At 37.0% G+C, this 26764-nt stretch overlaps 1 protein-coding gene across 19 annotated transcripts in view; it reads right to left on the bottom strand.

Moving 5' to 3' along the window:
* SVIL (supervillin) overlaps positions 1 to 26764 on the bottom strand; it is a 179887-nt gene that overhangs the window by 69343 nt on the left and 83780 nt on the right. For 9 of the 19 annotated variants that reach the window (XM_074193078.1, XM_074193066.1, XM_074193067.1 and 6 more), the window contains exons 7-14: positions 10682 to 10762; positions 7386 to 8303; positions 6847 to 7017; positions 6055 to 6089; positions 4636 to 4697; positions 3708 to 3847; positions 2085 to 2180; positions 200 to 443 (exon numbers count right to left, since the gene is read on the bottom strand). In XM_074193078.1, coding sequence (XP_074049179.1) covers positions 200 to 443; positions 2085 to 2180; positions 3708 to 3847; positions 4636 to 4697; positions 6055 to 6089; positions 6847 to 7017; positions 7386 to 8303; positions 10682 to 10762 — 1747 coding nt within the window. The remainder of the gene's footprint in view (positions 1 to 199; positions 444 to 2084; positions 2181 to 3707; positions 3848 to 4635; positions 4698 to 6054; positions 6090 to 6846; positions 7018 to 7385; positions 8304 to 10681; positions 10763 to 26764) is intronic. The other 10 variants (XM_074193073.1, XM_074193083.1, XM_074193079.1 and 7 more) reach the window with 6 other exon arrangements.

The raw sequence follows: 26764 nt of genomic DNA, 5'->3' as shown, positions 1-26764 counted from the left end.
TTATTTTTTGAAGAATAAAAGAGAATTAGCAAACAAGGAATTATAACTGGCAGCCTCCTTTCTTGGGGTTAAATCCCTGAAACATCTTCAGACTACTGGAGTTTAGAGGTAGGTCACCTAAACTCCCCAAATCAATAGCTAAAAGAGAACACTGAGCTCCTTTGTCTGTCCAAATGAAAATCAGTGGATGTATACACACCTGTTCCACTTCTCCAAGTGTGACTGGTTGGGTCTGGTAACGAGAATTCATCCTCCTTTGCCTAGCATCCACTCTGTTTCGGGTAGAAATGGCTTTTGAGACTGGCTGAGACAATTTGTTAAACAAGGCCAGCTTCTCTGCTAAGCTCAAAGTGGAGGAATCAGGTTCACCTTGTTCAGCAGACTCTTTGGCCTCATTTGCCTGCTCTCTAGCCAGAGCCTTTTGGTGTGCCGATGCCTGCAAACTGAAAGTAACACAGTCAGTTTAGAAACGGAGGGGAGAAAACCTAACACACCCATTAGTTTATGGTTTAATGCCCCTAAATCAGAGTTGTAAAATGTACTTCTAAATTTGTTTTTAAAGGGCTTGTCAGGTCCTATTCGGGACTAAATAAAGAAGAAAGGGTGGGGTAACCGTATGGAGTTATTCAGCAACTAAGTAGATCACTGAGTGATACAGTGACAGAACTGACTTCTTCAGAGCAACAGAGCAGACCCAGCATTATCAAGTTAAAGAAGAGTCTGGAGTGAGTTATAATATTATTTGTGCTTAAAACAAACAAAGAAACAATTCACTGTCAAAAAAGGTACAGTTTGCTTGGGATGCACATACTTTTTATAGGAAATTTGCATATTTCTAGGCATCAGTAATAAATTAGGCCAAAGGAAACATCTAATGAGACATACATGCTGCGGTTAATGTTTCTTCTCCCAGTTTATTTAGAAATGGGCACCAGAATTGTCTTCTTATGTATAGCCCAGCCTACATACCACAGGGCTTGGGATATTCACCAGGATAGGCAAACAGAGATTCTTCTCAGCAATTTATCCTATAGGCTTCTGTTGATATTCAGAATTTACATACATCTGAACTTTCCAGTAAATGATAAAAGCTTTTAAGGGAGTAATTAAATTTATTCCACTTCTACTTGAACATAGGAGCCAAGAATTTGCATAGTCACCCTAAACTCAGGAATGTGTATACAAAGGTGTTTGCCTCCCTCACTAGATACTATCCCTGGGATCTCTAAATCACTGCAAGCTGGCATGGACTAAATTAACTATTAAATCCCAGATCCCAGCTCAGCATCTCTGTTCCTAATGGAGGATGGAGCCATTAATGAGGGCATCAGTTATGACACCAGTTGTCTTTCTGGTTCAATATGGTTCTAACTGGCATTTCAATCCTTCCCAAAGGGACACTTGATTCTGTACAGTTTTTACCAGCTTCATTTCTCTATCAGCATTTCACATTCTTTGATTGTTCTTTCCTCTGGCTACCATATTCTGAAATGGTTTACTGAAACAAGGAGACCATTTATAAAACTCAAAGTACTGGAATACTGATTGTAAAAAGTCAAGAGTACAAGTTGTCTATCTGCCTGTGCATGGCAGATGTACTATTCTTTCACTAACTATTCTTTCATATAGCAAGAAGTTATGAATTAGAAATATGCAGCAATCAATATATAAGCTACCTGAGAAAGAAACAGCTATTTGTTGGATTCAGGATCAAATGCAAAACATAAAAATGAGGTCCTCCCATTTTTTTTAAACATGCAAGATTGTTAACTCCCTTTATTTCTTGGGAGGGTATAGATGCTGTTCTTTTGCAATGAGTTTCTTTATGAAAACCAAAATTTTAAGTGAAGTTAGAATGGTGCTAGGCCAAACACTTAACACAAGCAAACAAACTGAACTTCCTCATGCAAGTCAAAATGGAGTTATGGTACTTTGCATTATGACAAAACAAAATGCCACACATTCCTAGAACAACTCATTGCATTGATTTGTTAGACATACAAAAGACATTCCAGATTTTAAAGCTGTGCCTGCTACCTAGCATTTTGCATTCAAGACCACATGCGGGTGTTTGTCTCCAGTACCTGGCAGGTTGTACAGGGCTCTTAACTACAGTGGGATTAGGAATTCTTGCCATGACAGTGTGGCTGGTCACAGAATGTGAAGCAGGGAGAGAGTCCCTTTAAAAGCAATTGCCAAAGATGGAAAATTCACAAGGAGAAAGAAGAGAAGCATTAATGAAAGAATGATTTGATGCACAGAAACAATAAAACAAATAGTTTTACAAAGCTATTAAGGATTTTTTGTCAAATGACAAGAGAATTTGAAAAGAAACTTGAAGATACAAACCTCAAGATATGGAATTTACCTAAAAATTGGTTATCCTGTTCTAAAATATTTGTAGAAGTCCTCAGTCAAGTCAGCAAGTCCACAAGTATCTATTAAGGACTTATGAGCCAGACAACTGTGTTAAGAAGTGATGATACAAGGAAAGACAAAAATCAGTCTCCACCCAAGACGAGCATATATTGGAATGGGAGACATCTGCATTCTAAAGGTTAAAGTTCACAAATCACCTCACATCATCAATTGAAGAACACCAGTGAATTAACAGATTATACTCTGGTTGGCAGTTTTCTTTATCAACATAATGATTTATTAATTGAGTCACTGCTCTATTAACTACATGATAGAGGAAGAACAAAAAGAAATGTTTCTTGATCCTTTACCTTGATCTTTTGTGCTTGAATTTACTTTTTCTTTCCAAAGCTGGTTATTATTATTACATGAACTGCACTATGTAAGAGTTTGGGGAAAACTTAATTCAAGCCCACATAATTTTTCTTATATGAAAAAGTAGGGTCTTTATGAGTCCTTCACTGATGGCTATGAAGTTCATAGAATTGAAAACATAACAAATGACAACAACCACTTGAGGGTATTCACTCACCTAATGGTCAAACCTTCTATTCAACAAATGTCAAGAACGGTTTGGGTAGGGGGCTAGGTTGGGTAAATTCATAAGAGATAAGAACAATAAAACTAAAATCTTTTCTCAGGGGAAAAAGTAATAAATGAATCTGAGTTGTTGTTGTTAAATTAAGGTTAAATGTAACATCAGAAAATACTTCAAAATTTCAAGTTCTATTCTTTCTTCATGGGTAGGGGCCTCCCTTCACTGATGCAAATCCATTAGTCAAAATATCCTCATGAGTCACTTAGTCCAAAAACAGTTCACTTGGTGGCCAGTCTTATGATAATTAGTTTGAACCTCAGGCAATGGACACACCATCCATTGCTAGCCTCTTACTCTAAGCCCTTTCCACTTGGGAGGGCCTGCTAGAGTTTGATAGGACCTTCAGATAATAAAATATTAAAGTTAAACATTTCGTGAAGGAAGCTATTTGTAAGTAAACCAAAAAAAAAAAATCCTTGGAATTGAAGTTAAAGCCAATTTCCTGCATGCTGGGGGGGTGCAAACTGACTCTAGACCAAACCCCAAATCTTTTCTTACTCAAGATGTCTTCTGTTAGGTAATACTTCAGGTTTTAAATCTCTTGGAAGAAGTGCTATACTTAGAAAAATCAAAGGCTAGAAAGAAGAAAGTCATTGCCTATCAACAAACTTTTACTTGATGAACTCCCTCTCTGGCTCTTCACTTCCAAAACAGAATCTAAAGCCAAGTCCAACACAGGAGGGAGACTTACGTTGCTGCAATGACCACTTCCTCAGTGGTGATGGGCTGTGTGTGAGATCTATCCTGCAAACGGCGCAGACGTCGCTCCACGGCTGCATTTCTGGAACGTGGTTTTGGAATATTTTTTTCATCAAATGATTTTTCCATTTCCTATGATTAGAAATATGTTTGAATGTCTGACTGGGGGTGGGGGCGTGGTAGGGAAGAAAAGAAGACTGCCCTAGAAAAATGTGTTTGCTGAGTTTCTCCCTGGTGTTTACCAGGTGTCGTTTTTGAAATGTAACTCTCCATTACCAGTGATACACACATACTATGAAAACTGCCATCAAGGAGGGAATAAAAAATAGCCCTTCAAAACCCTTTGAGTTTTAACAAACTTTTGGAATGCTAGGCAGGACAAGACAAGATAAATTTTAGAATTTCATATATCTGGTATCAATTCTATACTCATGAGCTATATGGAAGTGATAGACTGAGTACTCAAATAAAGTCTGAATGCTGCAGAGGAGGAATGCTAGGGGAGTATGGTGGCCTAGGACAGCAAGGTGGTGCTGTGGATAAAGCACTGATCTTGGTATCAGGAGCATGGGAATTCAAATCCGGTCTCAGACATTTGACACTTGGGCAAGCCACTCAAACATGATTGCCTCCCATCCAGGGCCATGTTCAGTTGTCCTGATTCATATCTGGCCACTGGACCCAGATGGCTCTGGGGAAGAAAGTGAGGCTGGTGACACAGCACAGTATCCCCTCACTCAAATTCAATTCAGGTGCTTGTCATGGCATCAGCTCCCTGATGTCATGGTCTTCTTTGAAAATGAAGGACAAACGTCACACTACAAACATTGGCCTAGGTGACCCCTGATGCCTCTTCTAATCTAACATCTGGAACTCTGTGTACTAGGGTTTTTAGAAAGATGACTAGTCTGCACACTTGCCCTGAAAAGGAGCCTTTTGGCAGCAACACTCAGCTTGGCGCGTTCATCCAATTTTTCTTCATCTGCAAAGAACAGTGAATTAGATAAATCATATAAGTTTTCCATTTTAAACATTTAGTCCTTTTAAACTACAATAATAGTTTAATGAGAAAATAACAAAATAATATTTACAACTGGAATCAAGTTCATTAAAGAAATGTTTATTGCAATCACAAGTCCTTTACTGCTTCTCTAGTTTTCCATTAAATGACTCTGAATAATTGTGTTTTAAGAACAGATACAGGGGGTGGCTAGGTGGTGCAGTGGATAGACCACCGGCCCTGGAATAATACTTACCTAGCCGCATGACCTTGGGCAAGTCACTTAACCCCATTACCTTAGGGGAAAAAAACCAATCAAACAAACAACAAAAGGAATAGATGCAGCTTCCCAGAGATGTAAAAATATTCATAAGAGCACTTTTTTGTTGTTGGGAAGAACTGGAAACAAAGTAAATGCACATTGACTGGGGAATGGCTAAACAAGTTGCAGTAAATGTAATGAAAAATTAATATGGTATAAGACAGAATATGATGATTACAAAGAAACACAAGAATATTTGCGTGAATATATACAAAATGAAGTAGAACCAGGAAAATATACACAATGACTACAAAAGAAAGAACAAAAATGGCAAATCAACTAAATTCTAGGAAATTATGACTAAGCTTGGTTCCCAAAAGATAGTTTTAAGAAAAGTAGCTACCCCACTTCTCTTCTTTGTAAAGGCAGGGGGCAATGAGTGTGAAACACTAGGAACAATATCCCTTTTTCTAGTATGCTAGTTAGTTTGCTGAGTTCCCCCTCCCCCCTCCCCCCTCTTTTTTTATTCTTTACTATAGATGTATATCTTTAAAATTTATATATATATATATATATATATATACACACACACATATATATATATATATATACACATACATATATATCTAGGGGGGACACAGGAAATAGTACATTGGAAAATGCAAGTGATATAAAAATAATATATCAATACAATTTTATTTTTAAAAAGACAAAATAAATTTTATGGAAATGATTAATAAATACATTAATAAATATATTTTTTATATTAACTGACATCATTCACAAGGAAAAAAAAGTGCCTTTTTGGTTTAAAGCACTTTTTCCTCTAGGATCACTAAAAGCATTTCTAAAAACTCTTGTGTCCAAGGACCCAGTGAGGAGAAAACAAAATTCTCCATTGTGATGAACTATGATATATTTGATATGGAAAATAGATAAGCACCTAATATTTCATATGACAATTTGTAATATCATTTTGTTCTAAAACCTAAGATCTTTTTTATCTAAAGTTTAATCAAAGAGAAATTTAAAAAGAAGATACATTATTATCAGTAGTAGTATTATAGATATTCTTACCCTCAGTAGTTGGCATTTCTGAATTCGAAGTAGATCTAAAAATAATAATAATAATGAAAATTAGTTGGGAATAAAGGACACAAAAATGAATCATCATTTTTGAGGTAAAAAGAAAAAGATAATGATATTCTGATGAAAATAATAACCCTGGTAGCATTTGGGTTGTGAGCAATTCATTTGCAGTCACTGTTGACACAGCAGAGTATGTGGAAGCAGTTACAGCAAGACATAGAATTTGTGGAGGAAAATGAGGACCAAGTACATCTTTTAAAATGTGATTAACATTTAAGTTAGGGATCAATTCTCATCACTTCTTTACAGTGGACTGAGGATGTTTTAACAATTTATTAGTAAAAACTCAGTTGCATCAAAACACCTCATCATTTGCAAGACTGAATGGCAATAGCCACAATAAACAGTATTTCACTTTGAACATAATCTTTTTCTTCTTTTTATAAAAACTAAATGAGATAAAAGGCTTGTATATGATTATTGAATTTATGGTATCAATGTTTTTTACAATTCTATGCAATTTTAGAATTATGTAATTGGTATTGTTATTTTAAAAGAAACACTATAATTCAATCTGAAGTCCAACTTTCTTAAAAATTTTAAGTCAAACAAATTTCATTCAAATTTTGTTTTGTTGACTTTAATGATTACAGTCAATAGAAATAACAACCAAAAATTCTTTTTTAAGTGATGTTGGAACCACTGATATGAAAAACAATTTTGCATAATGTACCATAATTTTCCCTCTACCTAAATGGAACTACATACACACATGCCTACCTATCCATCTCCTTTCGTTCTGCTGAAGTTATGGGTTGAGTTCTAAATCTCTCAGAAGTTTTTCTACTTTCTCCAGGAGAAAAATACCGTCTTGGCTTCCGGGACCCTCTCTCCCGTTCCGTTTTGGTAGATAAATCAATCCCTGTGGTTGACCGCTCAACCCGTGATTGACTTTTACCGTCAGAGGACAGAAAGTGCACAGAAAAAGAAAAACAGGAAGAAAGAGAGATAGAATAATAGCACAGACATATGCATTTCAATCCACTGATACTGTTAATTCACTCTACATGCCTTTATCATGCGTAGAAATAAGGTAAGAAAAAAAAAACCATTCCAGCTGATCAATATTATCCTTGTTCCATTAGCAAGCAGAAGCAAAAGACTGGGGCTATTTCCTTATCCAGTCTGCCCTATATGTGTCTGTGAGCTAAGCTATATGCTTCAATGCAGGACGCAATGTACGTTGAGATTGTGAGGGGGGGAAAACTGCCAAGAGCGTGCAAGTGACACACCAGGAATACTTTTGAAACATCACCTACAGTTCAGCTTTCTTGTTGGCACTGGCAGATTCCAGAAAGACATTTCTGAGCTGGGCAACAGAGACCTTTGTATCCACTGTGCCAACTTCTCCAGGCAGTGCCTCATCTCCTGCATGCTGAAACTGCAGCTCTTTCCTTGAAAGAGTTTCCATGCATTTAAAGACTTCTGGTTTGGGGTCACCAGTGTGGTCAGAGAGCGATCGAGTGAGGAGTTTGTGTTTCATTGTGGATACTTCTGGCTTGGGGTGTTTGGGTGGAGCAGTCTCAGAAGAAGGTTGATTGTGCATATACATGACTGTTTCACTCCTTCCAATTTTCTCAGGGAGCTGGTACTGGGCTTCAGATGGTTCGGCTTTGCTCTCAAGATCCGGCCAAAGTTCTGAGGTGTTAGTTCTCTGCTTGCTTGTGAAAGTTGAGCTAATGGTTGGCCTCCTTTGGTTGCTGCTTCCATAAGGGTCTTCACCATTCTTCACCTGCTCATGTACCTCAGGGTAGATTTTCCTGCTTTTCCCAAGTGTTTCCACTCTCAAGGTATCTTCTTTGGGGTCAGATTCATAGATATGAAGCTCAAGGTTCTCATCTCTTCCTGCCTCTTCTGTAGCACTAGGCGTGGGAAATTTTGTTAAGTCAGGAATGGCTGGTTCCACCTGGTTACTACCAGAGAAATTCTCTAGTTTTTCAGAGGCCACCAGCTTAGCAGTGTGAACGTGACCAGCCGGCTGAATGTAGCCATGGATTGGCTGGCGGGTGGAAGTGACTGGCTTGCTTGTCACCCTGTCAAAAGCAGATGTTTCTGACTGCAGAGACATGCAATGGACTGAAGCCGGTTGGTGTTTCCTCTGAATTAAAGGATCTGAGGTACATTCGGGGCTGCTTCGAGCACTTTCCTCTTTCACCAATTTCTCTCTAACTTTTACTCTTTAAGAAAGAAAAAGGGTGAAAACCGTAAAACACAGTCACACTCTTAAAAGGAGAAAAAGCATGCATCAATGGTGGACCATAAAGAAAAAGAAACCAACCCAATAGTTTATGCCCTCTGAATTTTGAAGGCATAAAGGGTAAAACACAAGTGTTTGCTGAATCCAAGGAGCCTATTTAATTTCCAAGCTACGTACCCCAGTCCATTGGCATGTTTTTCAATTTCTAGTAACCCAAACAAAGTGCTTTATTTTGTTTTGTTGCTGAATTTTTGTTCCAAAAATTCAGCAGTGAGGATCACCAAACCTAAGTACAATTCCAGGGGGCAAGGATCACTATGTCTTTAGGCATGCAAAGTCTCAGCATGTGGGCTAATAGATATGTTTACACCCAAACACATTTCAAAAAAACAAAATCATGGTTATGTCATTATCATTTAGAAGATGATACTACATTCTGAAACTATTTTGGGAATAAAGCAAGTGAGGAAGGGAAAAAAAAATCAATCATCCTTGAGAAGTTCTTTTGTACCAGCCAACTGTTCATATTTTTCAAGCAATGAATACTACATTTTAATCATCTCTAAACCAGACATAAAAATCTCTCTACTCAAAAAGAATAGTAGAGGCAAATAAAAGCATGAACTCTTGGGATGAGAACTGCCATTTGGTTTTGAGTGAAAAAATAAAAAAGGGAAAAATTACTTAAAGGATTTTATGACTATTGCTGTATGACAGCACTGGATGAAGAGAGCTATCATTAACTCTGCTCTGAAGTAGCTGTACAACCCTAGGCAGTCAGTTTTACCCATGTGTTTCCTCCTCATATACAAAAAGGAAGGATCTGTTGATTCTAAGATTTGAGTGCATACCTGTGGGATCTGATAGCATAAGGGTACTAAATAGAGGTAGCAGCAACATTACATATATCATGCTGAGACAATCAGACATTTGATCCACTTGTGACAGTTGCTCCTAATCTTTGATGAAATGAGAAAAAAGTGGCATTACAGTTGGCAAAAAACAAAAACAAACTTTTGATATATGCCACCAGCTTATATATTTCAAAACCTAAAGAGGGTATGGTTAAAATTTATTCAAGTATTCTGCATTAAAGCAGGAGTAAAGGAACTTATAGGAACACACGAGCACACACAAGCACACACAAGTGCACACACACACACAGATGGAGAATATATCCAATTATTTGGTATTAATTTTTTTAAAGGAAGAATTAGAAGGACAAGGGAAAAAAATCATTTCTTTAAACAATTCAACACTAGTAGACAAGGTCACTTTCAATTGTAATATATATGTTAAAAAAACTCATGTAATAAAAAATCAGGTCTAAATAACTGATTTTTTCCCAGATGTGATGGATTTTTTTTTGACACAGGAAATGCAATGCCCATGATTACAATGTCCCTCTTCATCTTTAAAAAGCAAAGGCACACACAAAAGACTGTTTATTCTCTAAAGCCTTGGAAATAAGCACAGTCAGCTATTATTTCCTCCCAGAAAATAGGCAATGTTGGAGGTTTTCATATTCATAACATTTGTTAATCAAAAGATGGCTGCAGTGGGGCTTAAACTTCCCAGTGGAATGTGTGCTTCTAATTAGGGACAATTTGGATGCTGTCACCAGACTGAAGCATAGGGACTGTTTGAAACTGTTTATGGGAGCTTTGCGTTTCTAAGGTCTCTTACTCTTTCCTCATTTCCCTTCCCTCCACCTTAAAAAAATGAAATGATAGTAGATTTTTAAAATCTATTTTTAAACCACATCCCGAATGTTATTTCAAAAGGCTACCAAAAACAAGCTGTTAGTTGGATGGCAGAAGAAATGAAAAAAAAAAAAAAGTTAAGGTTGGGGTAGACGAGATGAGAAACATGTTGGAAGTTAGCCAGATCCCAAAGAAAAACAATTAGGAAGGGACATGCTATTTAGTTTTTCCACAAACATGCAACTATTCAATTAAGTATCATAGGGAAGAAAAGAAAAGGAATAACAGAAATGAAAAAGGGGAAAGGGGGAAGAAAAAGGAAAGGGGAAATGAGAGAGGGAGAAAAGGAGAGGGAGAGAAAGAGGAAAGGGAGAGAGAAAGGGAGACAGGAAGGAAGAGAGAGGGAGAGAGAAAGAGAAGGGGGAAGGAGGGAGAGGAAAGGGAGGGGGAAAGAGGAGGAGAAGAGAAGAAAAGAGAAGATAGAAGAAAAGAGAAAGGACAGGAGAGGAGAAGTGAAAGGAGAGAATTGTGTTGAATACACAATTTTCTAGAGCACAGACACTGAAGAACAGTGAACTGATGTTAAAGTGATGGGTGAGAAGAATTAGAAGAGAAAAGAACAGAAGCAATCACACAGTTTCAGTCTGAGAGATACCTGGAAGGCCAGTTGATAAGTGAAGGTGTGTCTCCTTCAGAATCTTTCTGGAGAAACCACTCATGTTTGGGTTTCCCTGGGCTACCATACACAGAAAACAAAACTTCAGATCATTTTCTATGAGTATTTCAAAAAATGACACACAGGCTTAAAACTTAACTGCCCCTCCCCCAACAAACAAATAGCAAAATACAGATTTCAGCGAAGAAGAGAATTCCTGATTTTGAAAAAAGGAAGCACTTTTCAGTTTTGCACTGATATCACCAGTTTCCTGAAACAGAAATAAGTCCTAATCACTAATAGCAGATTTGAGAAGCAAATGTTTTCAACCTCTACAAGTAGTTTAAAGAATCCCTAAAATATTCTACTAGAGGTACTATTTGCTATTAGATATTAAATATCCTTTCCATTGATGTCATTTCAGTAAAAAGGAAATAATATTAAATATTCTTATGGTTAGAAAACAGATGTTAGTTATTGAAAAATATATCTGGCAACCTAGCATTATTTATTTTATCCAGTTGAAGAGGCAAACATCAAACTACTGTACACATGAAAGAAGTATGACTAATTTCTGGAAAGTGAAAAAAACTGTGGCAGAAATCCATAAGATCATTCATTATCTTCATTGTAATGGTACATTCTTGAAATTTTTTTAGAACCACAGAATTTTAGTGCTGAGAGAACCATTGGTAATCATTTAATCTGACCCCCTCATTTTGTAATTGAATAAATTTAAGCTGGGAGGGAGAATAAGTGATTTGCAGAGAGTCACATAATAAGTTAGATGCAGAACAGGCCTAAAATACAGGTCACTTGATATCTCAGCTAGCAGTATTTCTTTCATATTTATTTTCTTTCATTTTCAAGGTAAAAAAGGATTATAGTTTTTTTGTTAGTTTCCATAGGGCAAAATGAAGACTGAGGGAAGTGCAAAGAGACAAATTTCAGTTTGATGAAAAGAAAAACTTGGAAATGATTAGAGATAGCCAAAAGGGAATTGTACAGATCTAGGAACAGGAGTTTCCCCCTTTCCTAGACATTTTTAAGCAAAAGTTGGATGACTACTGTCAGGACTGTTCAAGAAAAGATCCTTTTGAAGAACTGCTGGGACCACTGGTGCCATTTTCAAATTCTCATCTCTAAGAGTTGGTTGGTTCTGTATCAAGGTGGCAAGAAGGTAAGTGTGAGTATGAATGAGGAATGGGGAAGGGTGAATAAACTTCTTAATTCTTCAGTATCTGGTCACTTCCTTGGCCATGTTTTCATAATTAATTCTTCTCAGACCTAGTCAAAATATGTTCCAGTGACTATAGTCTTGGCTTCAAACAGTCTATGAAATATATCCATTACTGAGTCAAAGACCACCTTCCAATATCCTTTAGTTTACTCTGAGATGTATATAATATAGAATCCAATTCAAATATTAAAGCAGCTTCCATATTTCTGTAAAAACATTTTCAATTTTTGTTAAATACTATGCTTGCCTATTGTCTGATTACTTTCCAGTCACACATTTATTTCAAATCCTGATTCTCTGTTAGCTTTGCAGATCTGGTAATCACTCAACAATTTCAAAGGGAGTGAATTCACCAATACAAAAGATTTTAAAATGAAAACTGGATGACTGACTACTTAGTGATTTTGTTGTGGAGATTTCTGTTCAGAGACAAGTTGGAATAGTTGACCTTGCAGATCACTTTCAAGTCTAAAATTCTGGAATTCTATCAAAACATTCCTCCATTGAATAATGAAAGTAACACAAATGCTCTCAGCACCTGCTGACCAGAGCATCATTACATCTGTCCCATAAAAATTCAGAAGCTAGGGTTAATAGTCTTCAATCCTGGTGTTGGTGGTTTCAGTAAAACTGTTTACTGTTTAAGTTCACAGCATATATAACAGGCAGTGTAAGAACACAGCACAGGAGAAAATAGAAAATAAAATTCTTCTATCTTTTTTGCAATATCAAGTTAACATATAAAAGATGAAATATTGCTCCTTGTCACCAGGAGAAAAAGTTAGATATTGCTGTTCTCTGGTGCTATTGGTCTTAGAAGTATGATAAAACCATGTGGGAGGCAGCTGCCATAGAAAACCTAGACTCTGCTAGTGGTCTGGTGTTATGACATGGGACAAATCATCCTAGGTGAGGGACAGTTTTTAGATCTATAAAATGAGAATATTAATGCCTACAAGACCACAGCTGGCAGTGTTAAGAAAATCAAATGAGATAATTTATATAAATTGCAATAAATTTCTATTATCATCATCATGACTCTCATTGTTATCATAATGCCATCTATCTTGAGATTTCTCAATTTAACCACTGTAGCTATTATTACTCTTTATCCCTAAAGAACAGGAGAGACATAGGACCTAGAAGGTAACTCAGGAATTATTATAAGTATTTTGTGGGTTCTTGGGACACCAATTACTTCAAAAGGCAATTGGACTGGGAGGTAGGAGGCAGATTTCCAGTCACTCATTGTGCCCATATCACTTGACCACAGTTCCCTCATCTACAAGTGAAGGAGTTTGAACTAGATGAGTCCCAAGATCTGTCCGTTTTGTTTCTTGCACCCCATGATTCCAATAACTATAAACACAGTGAATATTCAACTGAGTTTTGACATGTCATGACATGATGAAGAAACTAATCTAGCTATGCAAATTTACAATACTGAAAATAATTATTAAAAATGACTGACATTTACATAAAATTCTAAAATTTGCAAAAAAAAGGTCTTTATGGAATTTGATTTATACTTGTTATTCTAGAGATATGAGTGCTAAAGGCTCAGACAGGTTGTGACATGGTCTCAAGTTAGTATATTTCGAAAGAAGGACTGGAAATCAGGTCTCCTTGTTGTCCAGTCAAAACACTCTATTAGGCCACCTTACACTCAATTCAATACCACTTTATTAAACATGTACAAGCATGGATCCTGGGGATGCAAAGTCAGAAAAAGAAATGATCCTTTCCCTCAAAAGCTCACAATCTCCAGTGGATTTCTTGCCTAATATTACTTACCCTTTTAATGAGAAAATATAGCCAAAGAAATATTCAGTATGACCCTAATCACAGAAGGGCTCCTAGGACTGCTTAAAATCACCTTACTTTTTATACTGGAGGGTAACAGTTCCAAACAGCCTGTTGAGATTTAGAACCATTGTTCTTGTATCTGTGGACTGGTCCAAACTGCAAGGTAAGGTGTTTGGATGATGAGAAGAGCCTATTTTAATTATCTTCAGCACAGGAAATCCAACATATGCAACATGAGATCATGTTGCTGCTTCCAGCTTGGCTAAGGGGCAAAATACCTGGATCCCACCATCTCTTGCCCCTGGATTAAGGAAGGAAGGAAATACTTGGCTTCCATTCTTGATCTCTCCATTCCTTAGATCACTTAGATAATAAGAGAGCTCACAAGGCAATCTCTAAGTTACCTTGGTTGTCTACTGTGCTTGGAACATACACTCTCTCCTCACCTCCATCTCTCTGAAACCCTAGTCCCTTTTAAAGTATAATTAAAGCCCCACCTTCTATAGGAGGCTTTTCTTGAATTCAGCAATAAGTGCTTCTCCCCCTAAATGACCTTGCATTTACTGTATACATTTTATATATACCTGTGTGGCCACTTTGTCTATCTTGGTTAGACAGCAAAATCTGTGGGTGCAGAATTGTTTGTCCTTTTTTCTTCTGATCTAGCAAACACATTTAATCAATGCTTGATAATTAGATTGAATTTTTGATTTGAAGTGCCATATCTATTAGGCTTTTTTAAAAAGGAGAAGGATTAAATAAGAAAAAGATAGGGTGAAAGGAGGTCACTGCCCCAGGGAAGATTTTTCCTTGCTTTGATGGGTGGTAATCCATGGTGCATATATATATATATGAGGTCCACAGTAATTTTGACCCTAAGAAAGTGACTGACAAAACAATCACAAGAAGCAACGGGAAAGAGAAAATTCATAAGCAACAAACTATAGGCTGAATGAACCAAAGTGTTGTGTATATTTTTATATCACCTGTTTCTGCCTAAGGCATACCTCATTTTATTATGCTTCACTTTATTGTGCTCTGCAGATACTGTATTTTTTGTTTTCCAACTGAAGGTTTGTGGCAGCCCTGAGTTTAGCAAGTCTATCAATGCCATTTTTCCAATAGCATGTGCTCAAATCATATCTGTTTCACATTTTAGTAATTCTCACTACAGTTCAAACTTTTTCATATTATACCAGTTATGGTGATCTGTGCCCAGTGACCTTGATGTTACTATTATAATTAGTTTGGCTGTGAACTGTTCTCAGATAGGAAAGCAAATCTAATTGAAAAGTGTTGTATGTGTACTGACTGTTCCACCAACCAGTCATTTCCCATCCTTCTCCCTCTCCTTAAGTCTCCCAATTTTGAAACACATAGTATTGAAATCAAGCCAATTAATAACCCTATAATGCCCTCTGTATTCAAATGAAAGAAAGATTCAATCAATGTGACAAACTTCACTGTTGTCTTATTTTAAGAAACTGCCAAAGCAGCAACCATCACCCTGCTCAGTCAGCAGCCATTGAACATCAAGACAAGACTTTACCAACAAAAAAAACCCCAAAAAACAAAAACAAAAACAAAAAAAAACAACAAAAAACATGATTTGCTAAAGGCTCAGATCATGGTTAATATTTCTTAGAAATAAAGTATTTATTAAGGCAAGTCCATTGGTTTTCTAGACATGATATCGTTGACTATTAAATATACAATGGTATAAACTTTTATAAGCACTGCGAAATCAAAAAATTATGTTTCTTTCTTTATTTCACTATTCTCTTTATTGTAATGATCTGGAACTGAACTTGCAATTTCTCTGAGGTATACCTGTATTTGAAAACTGCATGGGAAATTCTGTGGATGCACTAAAGAAACAAGAAAACATTTTGGCTGGCCTGCTTTACTGTCTTGCATTTTGCACAGCAAAGAAGTGAATGCAAAATTTGTAATGTACTTAGCAGCCTTGAAATCTACCTAAGCATTCCAGGAAAATTATGTTAACTGACTCCAGGATGAGGGATTATTCCTTCCAAGTTCACAATCCACAAACTGTCAATTGTTTATGAAAGTAGCCCTCCTGTCTCTATAGTTTCACCAGAAAAGGGAATGAGCCTTAGCCAAGTCTTTATCGAGTGACAAAAAAAGCATCAGGAAGTTCTGAGAGAAAGAGTAATGCCATTATCTAGTCCATTTTTAAACAGCCCTGAAATTTTAAATCACACAATTGCCTTGAAATAAACTCCCAAGTTTAATAAATTTGAGATTCAACCTATCTCCATTTCAATCCCTACTATAGATTTGCTTAAACTATGACGCTGGGTTTCCTTTTGACATTATAATGGTTCAAAAAGAAATTTTCTCGCACTTTTTTTTGGACATCACAGAAACACAACATTTGAAGGATTTTTTTGGGGGGGGTCATTAGACAGAGTCTTGGGGCCCTTCAAAAGATCTGTTGTTAAGATGAATGTTTTGGCTTTTTATTTACAGTGGGCAAAAGCAGTTTGTTCCAGTTAAAATCTTTGGGAACTGGGTGAGGTCTATGTTAAATATGCTTAGCTGGGTTTAAAAATTAAAATATGTCAAACTTTTATTTTCTTTCAATGGACCACACACAATCAAGCAATCTGTCCCAGATTTTTCCCCCCCAAAGTCAAAATCAACCCTTCTCCCACTGAGAAAAGCCCAAAGTGGTCAATCTTTGAATGTTTACATTGGTAGAAAAGCCAAAAGCTTCTTTTTGAAAGCTGATTAAAAGCATATCTTGGCTCCCAGAAATAGTAAATCAAAATACAGAACTGATCTGGCTAATTCACAGGCGTCTAAAAATTGGGGTATGCAATGGAAATTCTTGGTCAGGCTTTTCCCCAGAGCTATAACTTGAGTATAACTACTTAGGAGTAGCCAATTCACCTCCAAGATTCAGATAAAAGAATATTTATGCCATTTTATACTGGTTTTCTTTTGGACCCTTGGGAAAGGGGAAGGAAACTTTAGAGAAGTTACTTACCAGGTGAGTTTCCTAACCTATAAGCAAAAGGAATGGGAGGGGCAGCTAGGTGGCCTAGTTGATAGAGCACTGGCCCCAGAGTCAGGAGGACCTGAGTTCAAATCTGACTTCAGACACTTATTAATTACCTAACTGTATGACCTTGGGCAAGTCACTTAACCCCAGGGCCTTGCCAAAAACAAACAAAAGGGAACGGGAGACAGTCAAGGAATAGTCAATGAGAAAGGCAGCAACACAGTGGAAGCAACTAGTCCAGCATCTGATAAGAATCTGTAAGTGACACTATGTTGTACAGAGTGGAGAAAAATGGGCTGGATGATCCATTTTATTTTGTTGAGTTAAAAGTGTTGCTGTCTCTAATCAAATCAAAAAGGATGAAACATAGAAACCAATGGGGACTGAACACTTTGTTCGAGGCTGCTTAGGTTGTGAGATCACCCTCTGTGTTTGATCAAGGACTTTCTGATTTGGTGTTATAATCTGAAATTCTTCAGGAGGATTAGAAGTGGGAATGAGAGAAGACTTGTGTCAAGAAACAAATATGTGAAAGAAGAAAGGGCAGGAGGAGAAAGGGTGTGGTTTCAAGTTCTCTCAAATGAATTGCATTTCCATGCAAAATCATAATCACTGGATTATAGTGGGATTCTGAGTATGAAGATATTTCTTGGGGTTAGGGCAGGTAATTTGATGTCCATGTTAGAGATAAGGGAAGGTAAATAATTGGGAAGCATCTGAGAAATTCAAAGGGCTGAGCAAGTATCTAAATTCATTGTAATCATGGACAGACATTGGCTTAGGAAAAACAAAAACAAAAACAGGGTAAATGCAAGCAGCAACTAAAGAATTTTGCAAGTGATTTTGAAATTAGAACACCCATTTTCCTTCTACTGCCCACTTCAAAAAATGTTGAGGAAATGAACAAAAGCCAGTTAAAGTCATATTAAAAAGGAGGTTTATTCCAGTTAGCTGGCTCAAATCATATCAAAGTACCATGATCAATTATCATAATATTAAGCTTACTTAAATGAGAAGTAAAGGGAAAGACAAGGGTTATACTAATTTACAAAATCTTTAAGGGCAAGGATCATACCTATAATTTGCCACTCCCCTTGGGGGCTACTAAGGAAACAAAACACAAAGAATTCTATATATATAAGATATATACAATATAAATAAGGTAATCTCAAAGGTAATGAGGTTATCAGTGGTAGAGATTCTGCATGGTGGAGATGCTAAATAAATGTTTGTTGTGTTGTGTTGTCTAATAATTTGTCACAGTTCAAACATGTAGAGACCTGGAAACATTACAAGTAAGACATTTTCCTGGGATTTCTCCCTAGAATTTAAATAGGAATTCACAATTTTATAGAGCTTGAGAGGACAGAGCTGGAGGGAAAAGGAGAAAAGAAATGGAAAAATTTTCTTGTTTATTAATTTTTTTCTTGTGGTTAGATTTATGTAAATATCCAGAAACAGGGCTAAAATGGAAGAATAAGGGGCAGCTAGGTGGCACAATGGACCCTGGAGTCAGGAGTTCAAATCTGACCTCAGACACTTGATAATTACTTAACTATGTAACCTTGGGCAAGTCACTTAACTCCCTTAGTCTTGCCAAAAAAAAAGGAGCATTTTAGGCTAATTGAAAAAAAAATGAAAGAGTAGGTTGACAGATATATTGCAGCATTGATAGTAGTAGGCATGGCATAGAGGAAAATGTGAAAGGAAAAATAGTTGAAAGGATACTAAAAATAATTATTGCCCAACTGAGTTCCACTCTATCTGTAAAAGGTGATGGGTCAGGAATATCTCAAAAGATCCTTCTGTCATTCTAGGAAACTAATAAGAAAATTTCAGCCTATAATTCTGGCATCTCTGTAGAAGTACAGTTTGGACTTTACTCCCATTGAAAGAAGAAGAAGAAGAAGAAGAGAGAAAGGAAGCTCAGTCACATCACAATCAAGAACAAGGTTTCCCAAATTTATGTTGAAATTGGCACCAATGAATACTTTTGGCTTATCCAAGAACCATCTCCAAGGAATAAGAGGCAGTTGTGGTTGGCCCCTGCTTGGGAGCTACAGTAGTTATTAGGAGGAGCATCACTGGACTGTCAGACAACAGAAAACGGACACATTTTTAGGACTAGGATAGTCTGAAGAATGAGCCAAGCAAGTGATCCACACTAGGCAAAAGTTTAAAAACAATTATTTAAAAGGATGCTCTGGAACAAGGCAAATGTTCCAATAGTAAAGACCATTCTCTTAAGGCAATCTTAACTGAGGAAAATAAACAGAGCATGCAGTATAATGAAATGCTGCAGATTAAATGAGTGAAGGGAAAGAAATTCAATAAGTCCAAGTTTTCCTTTCAGAACTGAGCAAGTCAGGGCAGTAAAATTCTTGATTTCATCCCCTAGGATGCTCCTGTCCTTTCCTTGGCTAACCCTCTACTGTTATAGGACTCTAGCTCCTTTAGCTTAGAAACCTCATGTTCCTTGTCTGTCCCTCTTGCCTCCAACTTCCTCTCTCACTGCCTTCTTAGTTTTTGGTGGAATGGGAAGATGACATTTAATTTGCCACAATTCATCTCCACCCAAGATCATATTTTCATAACCTTTTGCATGACGGTAGATTTGGGGAGAAAGACAGTCTGCAATTTAGCCCACAGATTCATTCCACTAGGGGGAGAAATAGAGTAACAACTGAGAGCATGAGTTTGTCTTCCTCACTTCAAGCTTTGGAAGTGATGACAACCTACAGGATTCACCTAAAGAGGGAGAAGCATGGTGAAGTGAAGTGAGGGCCAGATTCAGACTCAGAGGAATTCTGTTCAAATCCTTTCTCTGGAAGTACTTGTATGACAATGGACTTTCTGGGACAATTTTCTGATTTATAAAATGATGATGTCAGTTGAGATGACTTCTGAGATCTCTTCCAGTCTTAAATCTTATGACCTGGTAAGCTAAGAAAGGAGGGATTCTTTTCTTTCTATTCCCCATCCAATGTTGGATTTATTCCTTAAGGTGATTAGAGATAGAAGACTAGAGGCTAGCAGAAATTAATCAGTCAATAAGCATTTATTTACCTATTACCAGACACTGTCCTAGGAACCCGAAATTCATATATCTTAAGGAGCAGGGAAAACTTCTATAAATGAAGATGACACTTCCTGATGAGCTCCAGTAGAAAACAGGATATAGGAAAATACCAGAAGTTTCTCACAGATTTGTTTCTTACTGTGTGCTTATAGTCACAGATGCCTATGGCTGTCTTGTGCTTCAATTTTCCAGGACAACCAGTTTCAAGAAAAGAAAATGTACTTTTAAGGAGATTTTTGTAAAAGTAACATAGCCTTTGTTGAAACATGTGACCCAGCTTTTTTGAATTTTACAATTTTTCCCCTAATCTTGCTCCCCCTCCCCAAGAAGGCAGTCTAATCGTCTTTACATTGCTACATACATTGATCAAGATTGAATGTGTAGAGAGAGAAATCATATCCTTAAGGAAAGAATAAAAAATAAGAGATAGCAAAATTACATAGTAAGATAACTTTTTTTAAAATTAAAGGTAATAGCCTTTGGACTTAAACTCCACAATTCTCTCTTTGAATACAGATGCTATTCATCACAGAATAAAATTGGTCCCATAGTTGCATAGATGAAATGAGCAAATCCATTAAGATTTTTTTTGCAAGTTAAAAGGACTTAAATGGCTTGCCCAAGGCCATGCAGCTAGGTAAAGATTAAGTGTCCAAGGCTGCATTTGAACTCAGGTTCTCCTGACTCCAGGGCTGATGCTCTATCCACTGCACCACTTAGCAGTCCCCAAGTCCATTAAGATTTATCATCAACACCATGTTGCTGTTAAGATGTACAATGCTCTTCTAAAGGAACATCATTTCTTTCTTTCTTTTGGCAAGGCAATGGGGTCAAGTGACTTACCCAAGGTCACTCAGCTAGGTAATTATTAAATGTCTGAGGCTAGACCTGAACTTAGGTCCTCCTGAGTTCACTGTACCACCTAGCTGACCTGTGACCTGGCTTTTTTATTCTGAAAATATGATCATTTTATGCAAACCCTATCTGAAAGCAGGTCCTCAGAGGTTTTCCAGTCAATTTTTTTTAAACTGACCTTTACTGTTTCTTTTTCAAAGATAAAGAGAAGGATAATAATAGTTTATAGCTAAAATGCTGACTCATTTTATTCCCCCCCCCCCCATTTTATCTTCAGTGAACTACATGAAAGACTGGGAGTGGGGGGAAATAATAAGGGATCTATACCAGTTCACAAATGTGGCCTTCACACAACCCAACAGTTAGACATTCATTTGGTTAACAAACTCCCCTTTTAAAATTCAATTACCCCTGGGGCAGCTAGGTGGCACACTGGATAGAGCACTGGCCCTGGAGTCAGAAGGACCTGACTTCAAATCCGACCTAAGACCCTTAATAATTGCCTAGCTGTGTGACCTTGGGTAAGTCATTTAACCCCACTGCCTTAAAAAAAATCAATTACTCCTTTAGAGGATTAACCTATCAATTCACACCTAAATTATTTTAATTCTATATTTTAGAAATCCTGAAAATGCTTTTAAACCTGTATTTAACAGGGGATTTGGGGGGTAAGAAGGTTGTGTATTGGAATAAAGAATTTTAAGCAACTAGAAAGAGAAGAAAAAATACACCAAAAGGGAATAGAAAGACAATAAAGACAAACTTTAGTTTGGGGCCTTAACTAGCTTTGGAAAATTGAAAACTTTAATCTCTTCCAATTTAGTTCTGAATTACTCTTAGAAGAACATTGGATAAAGGGAAAAAATTCAAGAGGGGGAAAAAGAGAAAGATCCCCACTTGTGTCTGGTCACCTTCTTTTTCCTCTTTACTGTAGTTAAGTATTATGTGTTACATACAAAGTTACATAGTTGGGGATATACCTGAACTGCAGACTGAGGAATATCTTATTGTCCTATACATTAAGGGAAAAGATATTTGAGTTGAGGCAATAGTAGCACAAGGCAGATGAACTACTGAATTGTAAGGTTTTAAAAAGTCAAAAAATAGCATAAGATAGTAGAAAGGAGCCTTTCCTGTCTTCACCTCACTCACTCACTTGGGGACCTTATCAGCCCCAATAAATTTAATAATAACTCTATGTAAATGGTTCCCAGGTCTCTATTTTCATTTACAGTATTTATCCTGAACTCCACATCAATCTCAATGTCTAAATTAGAACATTTTCTCCCTCTCCTATTACCCTCAGTCTTCCCTCTCTTTCCAAATTTCCTATTTCTGACAAAACCCTGTCCTTCCATTTTCCCAAGTTTGAAAAATCTTTCTATTATACTCAACTCCTCATCCCACTAATTCTGACCTTTCTACCTCAGAAATCTCTTTCCCAATCTCACAGTCACCATCCTAGTTCAGCCACCCTTTGCTTGAACCATTGAAATGACCTAATTCCCTTACCCCAAATCTTTTTCCACTCTAACCTATGCTCCTCATAGCTACTAAAATGATTTTTCTACTTAAATTTAGGTCTGACCATGTTACAATTGTGAAGAAAACACTTGATAATTTATTAATATGGTTTGAAGCTAGTTTTATGTGGCTAGAAATTGTCTATTCCAACACCTTAGGTCATGCTGTCCTCAAAGAACCTCCAGGTTTTGTGTCCACCCCAAAAAAGCCTTTCTTGAAGTTCCCCAATAACTTATGTTTTGCCTTTACTCAAATCTTATTGAATATTTACACTGACCTGTTGATATGTTTCAAGCAATATTACATAGAAATTGCCTAATTATCTATGTATAGCAGTACCCTTGTTTGAACTCTATGAGACAACAGAGATTCAAGCAGATGAGCTACACCTTATTCTGGTCCTATCTCCTCTGCCAAATGACTTAATCAAAGTCATCCAAAAACTTTTTTTTCAGGTTTTGGCTTTTGTTCTTCAATTAGCAATTGTCTGGACTCCGAATTTCACAGGGGACTTCATTCATGATCATCTCTTCACCTCTAGCTCAACTTACACTTTGGATTTCTGTACTTCCTTACCAAAAGCCTTTCCTTCCTGAAGAAACCTCTATCCTGAGATGCATTCTCAGAATTGATGAATCCCTAGTCTAGATCTCCACTCATAAGGGGCCAAGGCCCATGATCATCATCCTCTTGTCTTGACTTACTCTCTGGATTCCTCCACCTCTTCACCAGCAGACTCACCCCAATGTGGGCATCATCTCAGTCTCTCCCTTCTTCTGCCCTTTATGTGCTGTTTTCACCCTTTAAAATGTAAGTTCTTTGAGAGTGTCTTGATTGCTTGCCTTCTCATTCATAGAGCCTGGCACACAGAATGGGCTCTAATAAATGTTCTAACCATTTATTACTTCTACAATAAAAAGGAAGCTCCTCTGTTAGACTTTGAAAAGCCTTCACAACCTGACCCAGATCTACCTTTCCAGATTGATATAATTAACTCCCCTTCCTGCAAGCTCCAGTCTAGCCAGACTGGCCCTATGCCTGTTCCTAACATTTCATTGCCCTTATCCCTAGGCTTGGAATGTACTTCCTCACCTCTGCCTCTTCTAATCCTTTACAGGTTTCAAGCAACACTGTCTTTCTACTTGAAGCTTTTTCTTGATCACCCCCCCCCATATTGTTATCCTGCCTCTCTAACTAGAAGGTCCTTATGAGGTCCTCAAGAACAGAGGTTGCTTTATCTTTGTCTCTGCATCTCTAATGCCTAACACAGAACCTAGTCTATAGTAGGTATTTTATAAATACTGGCTGCTGATTGAAAAAGTTCCAAAGACAAATATAATTTGGATTGGACTTTAATTCTAACTGTACTCAGGGGACATGGCAGCTGTCAATAATAAAACAGACATGTGGTTTCTGGACTTTTGGTTGTAAATACCATCATGTGAAGCCTTATTTGACTTAATAAGTAAAGTCAACTGGATGTGACCCACATTCTACTGTGAATTATTAGAAGATGACCTTATTAAACCATACTAGAATAAAAGTTTCCATACTATGTGTTTGGGGGGGAGGGGGTTTAAGTAATTGGATTAAATTCACTTTACCCCCACCTACTCTGATTATATATAAAATCAAAGCTCTGAGATATCTGGAACCTTCAAGAAGTCTGAGAAGATAGAAGAGCCTAACTCCCTTTGATTCCATAGCTAGAGCTTTGAATAGATTGCAGCTCCAGTCATTTCCTCACTCATCATCCATTTCCCTCTCCTTTGACCCCAGAAACTCTTGGCTTCTTGTGAAAAAGTAATAGTGATTACAGTAATTTATATGATTGACTACTATTTATGTCTAATTATAATGCAGCAAAATAGTGATTATATATTTCATTAAGTATGTGTCAATGAAAGAGGAAGCATGGCATTGTCCAGAGAGAAAGAGAGAGAGAAAGAGTGCCAATTAAGAAGACTCACACCACCTCCGATACTTACCAGCTATGGGACCTTACGAAATCACAATCTTTCATAACCTTAGAAAATTCTCTAAAACTGTAACTATGATACAGGAAAAGTGCTAATCTGCCTTGATAAGTCCTGCTCCTCTACCCCAAGCATTACTGACAATTTCCTTAAAAGTTTTATTTGATAATGATGAACAACTGTGAAAGACTTGGCTACTCTGATGATCCCCAAAATTCCAAAGGACCCATGATGAAAAATGCTTCCATCCCCAGAGAATTGATGAAGAACTCTAAATGAAAACTGAAGCAAACTTTTTTCACCTTTTTTTGGTTTCAGATGAGAGTGGGGTGGTGGTGGTGGGGTGTTTTCTTTAATAAAATGGTTAGTATGGAAAAAATATTCCATTTGATGAAAAAATAAACTCTGTTCATGTAAAGCTTAGCCTTATTATTCCTAAATTAAAATAATTAGGAGGATTTATATGAATTCTAACTCTAGACAGAGTGAACCTACCCCACCAGAGGTTCTGCCATTTTCTCTTCTTGATCAGATGGAAGAATAGAATGGCTTTGTTCTCATTTTGTACACTGAATAAAAACTGAGATGCTAAATTTAGGATGCGTTCTTAGAGATGATGATGATGATAACATTTATATAGTTTTTAAGTTTTCAGAAGTGCTTTACTGATTTTGTCTCATTTGATCCTCACTCCAATCCTGAGAGGTAGGTCACATTATTTTATATTTTACAGATGAAAAAACTGAAGCAGATAGAGGTTAAGTGACTTGCTTAGGGTCACTTAATCAGTAAGTATCTGAGGTCATATCTGAACTCAGGTCCTCCAGATTATAGGTCCAACATGTTTTCCATTTTGAGTAAAATTTAGTCAACTAAATTATTTGTTGGATGGTTGGAATCCAACATTGATATGAGAAAAGCAATCTGGGCAAACTGGAGAGAAGCTCTGGGACTAGGAATCAAGAGAACTGGCTTTGAATTCCTCTCTTTAGTCAATAAGCTACATGTCCTTTTACTTTCTTTTGCAAAATAGAAGAGCTGGTTGAACTGAACTCAAAGGTTCTTTCATTATTTTAAATTCTATGATCTAGATGATTAATTCTTCTAGTTTGAGAGTAGGCTGCAACCCCTAAATTTTCATTTCCCAGCTGGCTGCTCTGCTGGGCTTCGTGATCTCTAGAAACTCATGCTTCTGGAAAATCAACTTTGAAACTCTGACTTCTTTAGTTCCCTTTGTACCTGGTCCCCCTTCCTCCTTTGGATGGGGTGGAGTAGACATTCAAGAGCTCCTCCCAGATCCCAGTTTAAGTAAGGAATACAGGGCAATCACCTCATTACTTCCCTTCCAGTTGCTCTTCTTGATTTTAACATCTTCAGAATCTCATCTTCTTCCAAGATAAAATCAACTCTTTTCCAATTGCAAGTCTTCATCTTGCCCCCTTCTCAGCTTCTTTTTATATACTGTCTTTTTCTACAAGGAACTGTCTGATGCCTTTCCTTATATCCACAGCACTTGACTTTTGACCCTGATTCCCATCATGTAACTATGATAGGATTTTGTCCTCACTGAGAAGGACCTGGCTGTTAAGGGCATGAGTCTTGTGGACCTAGACTAGTGACAGACCATTGTCCTTCAGATCCTCTGTTTTGTTCCTGGACTATTCAATGACTGTAATACCTTTGAGTCAACATATTCAAATATGTTAACTTTTACAAAAAGTAGAAGAAAATAAACCTTAGTATAAAATTTTAGCTGTGTGGATGATGAAACCTAATTATAAAATTAATACAGTTCTTTGTGATAAAAGTACTGATTAGTTTTCTCTTTTCTTATGGTATTTACCATGAATATGGATGACATGGTTCCGCTTCTCTTACCAGGATTAAAATTTAATTCCCTAAAACTCTGCCTGATGGGGGCGGCTAGATGGCGCAGTGGATAAAGCTCCAGCCCTGGAGTCAGGAGTACCTGGGTTCAAATCCGGTCTCAGCCACTTAATAATTACCTAGCTGTGTGGCCTTGGGCAAGCCACTTAACCCCATTTGCCTTGCAAAAAACTAAAAACAAAACAAAACAAAACAAAACAAAAAACAACTGGCTGATGAGAAAACTATTAAACAATATATACAACTCTGCATATTTTCTGACCAACTTCAAGTTTAAATATAAGCTTCTTATAATTTATATAAGTCTTGAAAAACATGCTGACAAAGACCAAGAAAATTTTGCGTTTGTATTTTTTTCTCAGGATTGAAAAGAAATATAGTATTGAGAGCATGCATAACTGGAAAAGGTGGAGTGACCATTGATCATGAGAGATGCAAGAGCTTGTGTTTCACTGTTTGTTTATCAGTGAAATAGTTCCCTGACCTGGAGGAACACCATAAGAATTTTGGATAAACACTTCATGAAGAATTTAAGGAAGGACAAGGATAAGAAGTGAAAGGAATGACAGGACATTATGTGCTATGAACTATACTGAGGAAAGGATATGATTCATGCTGGTGAAACCAGAAACTGATTGAAAAAAATTATAGCCTGAGTCTGAATTTTTTGAACTTTATAGGAATATAT

This window comes from Macrotis lagotis, chromosome 7 (assembly GCF_037893015.1).
Source record: "Macrotis lagotis isolate mMagLag1 chromosome 7, bilby.v1.9.chrom.fasta, whole genome shotgun sequence".
Taxonomy (NCBI): Eukaryota; Metazoa; Chordata; class Mammalia; order Peramelemorphia; family Peramelidae; genus Macrotis; species Macrotis lagotis.
The sequence above is the reverse complement of the archived record's forward strand: the minus strand, read 5'-3'. Positions and strand labels throughout refer to the sequence as shown.